Here is a 10,612-nt window from a genome sequence, read left to right as displayed (position 1 = left end):
CATCTTGTTCAGATCACCACCATGCTCTCTATTTGTGTCGCACCTATAATATATGGATCAATCTCTCCGAATGTGTTTCCATTATCTTTCTTCTCCTACATACATTGTTTATTTTCCATTAATCTAGTCATGTTTTTCTTGCGGTCTACTTTGTCTAAATTACTTGGTAAATTGCTAATTTTCTCAACAGTCTCTAGTCCCGCTCTGTATAACATGAAGAGAAAAAGAAGGATCGAACAAACTGGTACTAGAGGGATAGGAGAAAAAGAGAGTTTATGTGGCTAGGACTTCCGTCGCCTATGCCAATGCTATCGGTGGCTCGTCCCACCTCCGATGTCTTTTAAGTTTTGGAGGTGTGGCGGAACTCGCTCTCCCGTCGGCGGGTGGGTTTCCATTTCTTGTTTTAGGTTTCTCTTTTAATCGATATATGAATGCTAATGAAGTGATAAATTACATGTAAATGGATAAACAATGCGTCGAGTTTCACTAGCATAACATATCACACTTTCCAGCTGTTTAATTTTGGTAGTAGAAAATTCTTCAATGACAACACAGTTCTAGATGTTCTTATTTCACGGTCAAATTACAGCACGCTCCGGGCCCATTGCCACATTTCGATTTTAGCACATTGACCTTGTCACTTCCCAAAGTTAACAACATGCTACGGCACATGCCACAAGAACGCTAAAAAACTGACGGATCAATGAAGTCAAAGCACGCATCTTAGTAGAACTTGATATAAGTGCAATGACATCAGGACTTCAAATTTTCAAATCATGCATCTTAGTAGAACTCGAGCAATGACATCAGCACTTCAAATTTTCAAATATAAGTGCTCCCCCTACCATATTTATTTTTTTTTAAAAAATCAAATGTTTTAACTATATAACCATTAGCTAACGATTTGTCTTTATTGTCCACTTTATTCTACACAAGATATACATAACCAGACCATATATTTATATATCTCAATGACAATTTTCACGCTAAATGTTATCATCAGACAATTCATTATATCACCACCATCTTATCTTAGTGGAATATTTTTAATTAAAAACTGGTGAAAGATAAGCAATTGGGGGTGCCAATTTAAAAGATAGAAACCGAGTGGCCAGATAAGAGTCTATGAGGCCGGTGTAACGTCTATGAATTGTGTCGGCACAATCTTAGCTTAGATTTTAATAAAGCTTTTTTCATAAACAGGGCCGGTCCTGAGGTTTCAAGGGCCCGGGGCGAAAATAAAGTTCAAGGCCCCCAAAATTCTTTTACTACATTCCAAGAAAATTTTGGTGACGACGGTGTCAATATGAATTTTATCCTATAATTTCTTGTCGACCAGTAATTCAAAATGGGTGCAAAGGTACAAAGCTACTAGCCAATCAGATCTCAGTTTCACCCTATATATAACTAGCAAGGAAAGGCGCGGCGGCACGCCGCGCCAAGCCAAGAGCTAAAGAATGAAGCTTATGTTAAATCAGGACTGCGATGTGAACGGTGGTGTGATGGTGTGATAGTGACGATACGGCATGCGAGAGTGGCAAGAATGGTAAAGCTTAACTTTCTTTGGCGGATGATAACGACACTGCAAATAAGTATGTACGATCGATTCAACGATAACTAAATTGACTGGTTCGTAGTACTACAGAAGGGTAATGCCAACCAGCGCTGCAAGCGACAGAGCGCGGGGCGGCCACACGGCTCTAGCCCAGCAGACGAAACGGCTTCCATAGCCCGCACGCGGGCGGCACACCACCACCGCTGCAACCAGCACGCTGCACAATCGGCACACCAATGTCAAGAATGGTAAAACTCAACTTTCTGCGGTTGATAATAACGACAGCTGCAAATAAATGTCTACATAGACTCAGTATAATAAATTGACTATTGCAAACAACTGTCAAGAATATATTGACAGTACTTAGAGGATTATAACAAACATCTGTTTTCAACTACAAAAAAAATAGGTGGCAGCATTTGTTTGAATAGTGGTACTACTATTGATGGTAAGAGGGGAGTGGCATTAAGATCAACCAGACACAATATTGGGGAAACATAACTAATCTGAAAACCTATAATCAATCTACAATTTAACATTTAGATAATCAGCCTTAAACTTCAATATTAGACAGAATATGTGGTGAAAAGATCTATAGGCTTGCTCCTTAACAAGGAACAATCTAGCTGCCTGATAAAAAAAACACTTCTATATAGAACTTGAAACATCAATAATAGAAGAGAATATGCTTTTAATATTGGGAACAACCACTGAAACATTTGACCTGAACGGCATAAATAAAACGCAACCAACATCATTTTGTACCAGTAAGATGACAAAATGGATCTTCAGTTACCCTCTTCTCCCCAATTCTCCACGGTAGTACCATCTTGGCCAAATAGTAGTACCCTCAACAAGTATCCTTTCCATTCTCCGCTTCGGTGAATCTTTCAGCGACCTATCAAAACATAAATGGGCATCACAATACTCATCTTGCATGTTACCATGTTCTCCAAAATGAAACCCAAGAAAAATAGCAGTCACTGTATCAAAATGTTCTAACCGTTGCAGGTACTGCAGTTCGGTTAGTTTCTAGAAAATGATAATTTAGCCAAACAATAGCTTAATCCATACATGACACCCTGCCTAGAGATGTCTATTCAAGGCGCACTGAGTAGAACTATCTATTCTTTAACACTATGTTTCATAGCAAAAAAGTTTAAAAAACAAAGGAATCATAAAGTGTATATGTGATAAATTTTATATTCTTGACTAATAGGAAAATTAGGTTACTCTCCTTACTCATCCTTATTACTTATATGTTGGTTCAAGAGACAAATTATCAGTTGAAACCTTGGTTCTTTCTTCAGAGAACAACTTAGAGCAGGAAAAAAAATGATCAAGTAGTCAAAAGTCTAGGATCCATCGCCTTATTCGACAGAGGTATGCCCATGTTCACTACACGCACACATTCCTTTAACCAGAGCAACCTTGTAGGTTCAGTTGTGAATGATTTGAATTCGTTTGAAAAAACGGATTCCTTGAAACAGAGCATCCTGTAAGCTCAGATCCAAATGGTTGGGTTCATCTTCGATAAATGGATAGTAAATTAGAAAATAGAAAATTGCAGAATGGGCATATATGGCAGGACTTTTTAGAATGTGACATGAAGAAATTTCATGTACCAAAGTGCAGGTGGGTCAGTATTTCCGAAGTAATACTTATAATATTTTCTAGAAGAATAGTTACTGCCCAAAATATATTTTCATTCATCAACATCAGAGTAGATTCATGTGTAGTTGTGTTCCATATGTTTATGAATCCCGCATAGCTTTTCCAATCTGGTATGACAAAATTACATTAACATCCGAGTACTAAGCTAATTCAGGTCAACAAAAAATAGAACCGTATGTCCTATATAAGTAAGGTCTAAGAAGAAAGAAAATCCACATAAGTAAATGTATTTCATAGAAACATGCTTCCCCTGGTTGTTCATATGGCATTCCATTGAACTCATAAGGATAGTCTGCTAGTTTAGGAGGCACTCTATGAAGAAAAATCAGTCTTTTTCTAGAGTGCGCGTTGAAGAATGAAAAATCAGTCTTTTTTTCTAGAGTGCGTTGCAGAGTTCTCCTAAATATTAATTATTCGTTTTTAGCATTAAACCAAGTTCCTTTCATCTCTACCTAAGCGAGCAGAATACAACAAAAAGATCTGCTCATACATGCTAAATACCAAAACGTTCAGTTGTTCTCTTTGCAAGAGTGAGTGCGCCACACACACCTAGAAACACAAGAAGCATTAGTATAAAACCTGCAGTCCAGGAACATGCTACACAAGTAGGACGGCCATAGGACTAACTTAAGTACTACACCAAGCACATTTTGACAATCTAAATATAACTCTTTACGCACTACACGAATTACCTAATCTTAGAACTTAAGCTAAGAAAATTGCCTCCTCGTTAAAAAGAGGGAAAGGGGAACTTATGAAAACAGTAGAATGATCTGCAAAAAATAATTCATATAAAACAATTAGATGTCCTTCACAAAAAGAAACCATGTTCTCCTTAATATGACTCCTAGATTAAGTCAACACACACTGTTTTTGAATCGAAGACTTGGGAATTGCAAGAGAACATTTGTCCCAGACTTCGGTTCAGCAAGTGCAAAAAATCAGTGATACATTTACAAACAAAGCTGGTAGGCGAAGATGAGCCGCACCTGATGAATTCCATGGGTGTGGACATAGTGACATGCCTGAACGCAGTAACGTCCTGGAAGGCTGAGTTGATTATTCTGATATCAAAGCAATTTGTCAATTTGAGGTTTCAGCACCATGCACAGGCTCTCTGTCGTCCAAACCGAATAAAGGTGAGGTATCATCCTAGAATAGAATCAAGCCCCAAATGAGATCAATTAGGGTTACCACACCTGAAGAACGCATTTCAATATGATGAAAATCATAACTGAAGCAATAGACACAACCTGGCACAAAAAAAGTTTCAGCAAGAAGTGTAGCATGCGTCCCTGGTGATTGGACACATACCTCACATCTCCTTCACCCGTGATGATCGAAGAACAGGGAGTTCATCCTCCTTCGGCCGCCCTTATGTCACATGCCATCATGTGGGTGGCAACTCACTGGAGGAAGGCGACAACACGCGGTGAGGATCCTGTGATGTCCGCGAGACCGAGTATGAGAAAAGTGTGTAGCTCTCCGCGACCTTGCGGCTGTGGAGGTTGTCCTGCTGCCGTTGTCCTGTCCAAATCCGCTGAAAAGGGCAGAAGACGGATTTGAGACAGGGTTTGGCAAGGCCGTCAGCACGGCAGCACCACGGGGATATGCCGTCGCAGAAGACGACCCCGATCTCCCAAGCAGTCCCACGGCATGTAGCAGCAGCGATATCAAGGAACCCGACGAACTGGCGGATACAGCTTCCAGTGCGAGGCACACGGTGGTAGTCGGCGACGCTGCATCTCCCAGCAGCGTGGACTCCCCGCGACGCGGCCGCGTGGTGGCACGGCGGCGCTTGACGGCCTCCTCCCGGCGACGGCGGCACCCCTTGGCGAGGCTCCAATCGACACGAGACGACGCCCAAGGACCCGCCGCCGCGGGTACCATCAGAGGGGCCGGCTCCACGGGCGTTCATACGCACTACAGAGCCCGAGAACCGCTGCCCCTGCTGGCCCCGGCCGTTGGCCATCTCCGCAGGGGGATTGAAGTCAGCGGTGGCGACCTTGCTAGAGCGGACCTCCGCCGTCGACATCCACGGCGCCGACGCGCGCCGGCGGCGGCTCCTCGTAGTCGAGCGGCAGCAAGAAGTCCACCCCGCAGTCGGCCGGCGCCTGAAGCTCCTCCTCCCGCGGCGGTGCGCCGCCGCCAGCGATGGCTTTGCGAGGAGGGGCTCGTCGTCCTCCTGGGTGCTGCGGGAGCATCGGAGGAGGAGGAGGAGACGGGCGCGGCGGGAGAGGGCGAGCGCGGCGAAGAGGAAGGCCGGCTGCTGGCCTCCTCCGTCCGGTACGCAGGTGGTGCCTCTAGGGCCAGGGGGATGAGGGGGGAGGAGATGCTCCGACCGACGGCGAAGGGAGCCAGGCCGGCGGCGGTAGGAAGTGCTCGGGTTGGGAGAGAGGAGAAGAAAAGCTGGTTGGGGACATACGGAGACATCCAGAAACGCCACGCGTGGGGAGATAGAGATAGGTAAAGCGGTGCTACAACCATGTGGGGAATATGCTGCTATAGCCACCCAAGTAGTAAACCAACTGAATACAACACTGAAACTGAAACAGTAGTAGAAAAGAAGAGGTACAAAAGAAACCCCAGAATTTTCTAGAGGGCACCGAAATTGCACCAAACCAGCTGCAGGTTAATCCAAAAAAAATCCAAAATTAGGAGAAAAAAGATGTTTGTTAAGGTTTAATATAGTAGTTTATATCTTACATACTAGTAATAAAAAAATGGGCTCAAAAGGTACAAAGCTACTAGCTTACTAGATCTCAATTTCTTCATATATTATAGACTAGTAAAGTCGAAAATTACTGCAAAGATACAAAACTACTAACCTACTCCATCATCTCAACGAAAGAAATCTGATTATCATGTCTAACTATAAAAAGCATATCTATAAACAATGTACTCCGCACAACCAGTCGATCATTGTGGTCATGCAACAACAAAGCCAATCATTCCAAGATTAGTGCATTGGCTAGAGAATTAGAAAGATGCCTTACAGCTCACTGGAATCACGCTGTCACGCCGCCTGGATGATCTTCACTCAGATCGCAACGCTATACACGTACCGACATAGCCACCAGGTAACTCGAGCTCCGGCGGCTGGTGTTTGGGATTGACTGAAGAAATCGGAGATCCAGAACGAATCGGAGCGTCGCAGACTACAGTCTAGCGGAGATCAATCGCCAGCCTCGCATAAACATACCTAAATCGCTCCTCTGCAAATCCACATGGGCTCATGTACCATGGTGCGCTGGGCCTCTGTATTGATTTCTGCTGTGCACGTTGGGAAATTTGGCCAGGCAAGCTATAACATAACACATATACATGGGTCCCCTGATTTTCCTGGGCCCAGGGCGCCTGCCCCTCCTGCCCTGCCCCAGGGCCGGACCTGTTCATAAATAAAAAACAAATCTATGGTTACCTTTGCCATTCTCAAAGATGTCGACATTACCTGTCATGGAACAAAGGTTTTACCAACAAGCTACTATGGTAGCTACCAAGTGCAATGGTCTTTTTATAAAAAAAAGTATTTACCTTTCTTTAACAAACATGCAACCTTTATTATTAAGCAATCGAGGTTACATCATCCACAAGCCGTGGAAATAAAAATGAAGGCGGATCATCAATCCAAAAGAAGCCATCCTCATAATCTACAGATTTAGCAAGCAAATCAACCATCTTGTTTGCATCCCGGGGACAGTGGGATATTTGTGCCATCTCGGGCCCTGCCAGATCTATCGACACTCATCAATGAAAGTTGTCCCAACTATTTTTAATCGATATATGAATGATAATGTAGTGATCAAATAAATCGAAAAGCAATGCATCAAGCTTTACTAGCATAACATACCACACTTATCAGCTTTTCTGTTGGTAGAAAAATCTTCAAAAAAAAATAAGTAGAAATTTAGAACTAGTAGAAAAATCTTTGTGACAACACAGTTCTAGATGTTCTTATTTCGCGGTCAAATTACAGCAACCTCCTGGGGCCATTGCCACATTTTGATTTGGCCCATTGACCTTGTCACTTCCCAAAGCTAACAACATGCTACGACACATTCAACAAGAACAGACGAATCGTCCGCTCAAAAGAAAATGACGGATCTATGAAGTCAATCATGCGTCCTGGTAGAACTTGATGGCCATGTCGTGCTTGTACACCTGGCCGGGCCTGACGATCGACGACGGGAACTCGGGGTGGTTCACGGCGTCAGGGTATGCCTGCGTCTCCAGGCACAGCGCGCCGTACTGCCCGTAAACCTTGCCGTTTTTCCCCTTCTCGTTGATGACCCAGTTGGAGGTGTAGAGCTGCACGCCGGGTTGGTTAGCCCACACCTCCATGCCCCGGCCGGACTTGGGATCCTCGACGCGCGCCACCTGCCGGAACGCGTCCTGCTCCCCGTTCACGACGAAGTTGAGGTCGTACCCGCCGCCGCCGCCCGGGACGATGTCCATGTGCTCGCCGACGGGCGTCGGCTGCAGGAAGTCGTAGATGGTGCCGGCCACGGGCTCGATCTGGCCCGTCGGGATCATGGCGTCGACGGTCGTGTAGCTCGACGCGAGGATCTGGAGCTCCTGCTGGAGGACGTCGCCGCTGTCATGGCCGGCGAGGTTCCAGTACGCGTGGTTCGCGAGGTTCACCGGCGTCGCCTTGGTCGTGGCCGTCGCGTTCATGCTGATGCTCAGCTCGTACGGGCTGGAGAGCCGGTACGTCGCGTACACGTCCAGGTCGCCCGGGAACCCTGCGTCAGTCCCGATGATCCGCGGAAGCAAGTGCAAGTCAGCTATACAGTACGGCTCAATTGTTTTCTAAACAGTGGATATGTTGTTGCAAATTTGACTTCATCGAATTTTATACAGATGTGTCAGTGTCATGAAGCTCATTTAATCAAAGTGCAAGAGTCCATTATAGAATGTGGGCATGTGCATCGATTTTACCTTGCTCTCCGTCGAAGCTGTGGTAGAAGAAGGTGATGTACGGGGAGTCGCCACCGCTCACGTACTCTTTCACCGTCCAAATGACCTTGCCGAAACCCCTGTGGCCGCCTAAACAAAGAGCGACAAGATAATTTAAACTCTACTACTAGTAAACTATTTGAGTGTGTCGGACAGTCAAACCATGCATAATGCATTGGAAAAAAGAGTTAAGGTGAAATATGTACTCCTTTCGTCCATAAAAGTAGGTCTCGATTTTATCTAAATTTATATGTATCTACGCACTAAAACATGTTTAGATACTTGTATATTTTGATAAAGTTAAGACATCATTTTAGAACGGAGGGAGTAGCATACTCCACTCCATTCACAATTACCTTTGCCAGGGGTTTGATTTTGTAATTGTGATTAAATATATAAGAAAAATTGTCAACATCTACTCCCTCCGTTATGAAAAGATCGACGCGGAGCAAGCCATCGCTAGCGTATAACTATGGTATGGGTTGCATTGATTAAATACGACCCGAGGTAGAGTAAAAATATAATATCAATATTAGTAGAATCATAAAAAATGTATTTTCATATTACTATATAAATTTGGTATTGTGAATAGGTCATCTTTTGATACATATTCAGTCAAACTTAATAAAGTTGACTTGGACTGTAGCCACGACATGGTAGTACCGTGAATGGTAAACTATCTCAGCGCATCTAAGTCAAACCATGCATATGCATTGGGGGAAAAGAGTTGAAGTGAAATATGTAGCATACCGTGGATGGAGTTGTTGCCGTCGTTAGGGAAAAGACGGTAGGCTTTCCCGTCGAGCACGAAGCGGGACTTGAAGATTCTGTTGGCCACGCGCCCAACCGTCGATCCGAATGCTTGAGTGCCATTCTGATCAGAAAGGTGCATAAAACATTCTTAGATTATTTGTTTGGGTCATTCTAACATAACTAACTCGAAACCCTTCTTGCTTGATTGCCAGCAAGACGAACATTTCGTAACAGAGTTAATAAATGTGTAGTAATGCAGATGAATTCGTCATCTTACAACGTATTCGGCGATGGTATCGTACCCAAGGATAACATCGGCCACGTTTCCTACAAGAACATTTCAGCTCTTGATGAACAAGACAAAGGATCTTGGTCTGCTGAAAGCAAGAAGAAAGCGGCCATGGCCATACCTTTGCAGTCAGGGACAAAGACAGAGACGAGGGTGGCTCCCCAGTTGGTGACCTTGATGGAGAAGTCCCCCTTCTTGTTCTTGAGCTCGTAGAAACCGACCGGCTTCCGGGCAGCATCCGCGCCGCCGGCCAGCGCAAGGCACACCAGCAAGGCAACAGGAAGCAGTGCCCCTCCCGCCATTGTTGGGCAGCACTACTACTAGCACTACCAACGACTGGTATGCACGTTGCGAAAAGTAGAGGACGGTGTGGCTACTCCAGCATGTAGCTAGTCGCATATGTATAGTGAGGCCATAACACATGATGACTTGTATCATGTCAGATTCTTCTACAGGTCGTACATGAGAAAGTCAAATCTCTCCATTTGAGCTTCTCTAATCCAAACTATTCCTTCGAGGCCAGACTTCAGACTCTCTATTTCTTGGTTTCACATCTCCATCTCGATCCATCATGAATTAAAAATCATACTACCTCCGTCTCGGTTTAACAGGCACGCAGTTTAAGATAAACTTTGACCATTGATTTGGTAAACAAAATATAATTTTTATGTCTACAAAATCTATATCATTGGATTCGTATGCAAAAAAAAATTCCAATGATATAATTTTTTTGATATATATTTCATATTTTATTGACCAAAATAGTGGTCAAAGCAATTTCTTAAACTACGTGCACGTCTGTTAAAATGAGACTGAGGGAGTAGGATATATATAGATGGTTAGGTAAAAACCTAGTTGGTGACACAAAAAATGGGGTAATCGGACGCTTGAGACCCTAGGGCCACCTCATGGTGCGACAACCTGGTCGTGCCATGGGCCCTCCTAGTCGGCCTGGTCGGCCACTGATGCTCCACTTTAGCTTGCTGCATTAGGGCATTAGTGATGGCGTGTGATGCACACGTCCGTTGAGAACCCCAAGAGGAAGGTGTGATGCGCACAGCAGCAAGTTTTTCCCTCAGTAAGAAACCAAGGTTATCGAACCAGTAGGAGATGAAGGCCACGTGAAGGTTGTTGGTGAAGGAGTGTAGTGCGGCGCAACACCAGAGATTCCGGCGCCAACGTGAAACCTGCACAACATAATCAAAATACTTTGCCCCAACTTAAGAGTGAGGTTGTCAATCTCACCAGCTTGCTGTAAACAAAAGATTAAACGTATGGTGTGGAGAATGATGTTTGTTTGCAAAGAACAGCAGAGAACAATAATTGCAGTAGATTGTATTACAGATGTAAAAGAATGGACCGGGGTCCACAGTTCACTAATGGTG

The 10,612-nt window shown here is 44.3% G+C and overlaps 1 protein-coding gene across 1 annotated transcript; it reads right to left on the bottom strand.

Moving 5' to 3' along the window:
- Positions 1 to 7,151: 7,151 nt before the first annotated feature.
- On the bottom strand, positions 7,152 to 9,617 carry LOC127335102 (uncharacterized). Its single transcript, XM_051361693.2, has 5 exons — positions 9,349 to 9,617; positions 9,216 to 9,265; positions 8,936 to 9,059; positions 8,168 to 8,275; positions 7,152 to 7,971 (listed from the first exon to the last, which is right to left on the bottom strand). The coding sequence occupies exons 1-5, from the start codon at positions 9,527 to 9,529 to the stop codon at positions 7,346 to 7,348; spliced, it is 1,089 nt and encodes a 362-aa protein (XP_051217653.1). The 5' UTR covers positions 9,530 to 9,617; the 3' UTR covers positions 7,152 to 7,345.
- Between the last annotated feature and the right edge of the window lie 995 nt (positions 9,618 to 10,612).

Source organism: Lolium perenne, chromosome 2 (assembly GCF_019359855.2).
Source record: "Lolium perenne isolate Kyuss_39 chromosome 2, Kyuss_2.0, whole genome shotgun sequence".
Classification (NCBI taxonomy): Eukaryota; Viridiplantae; Streptophyta; class Magnoliopsida; order Poales; family Poaceae; genus Lolium; species Lolium perenne.
The sequence above is the reverse complement of the archived record's forward strand: the minus strand, read 5'-3'. Positions and strand labels throughout refer to the sequence as shown.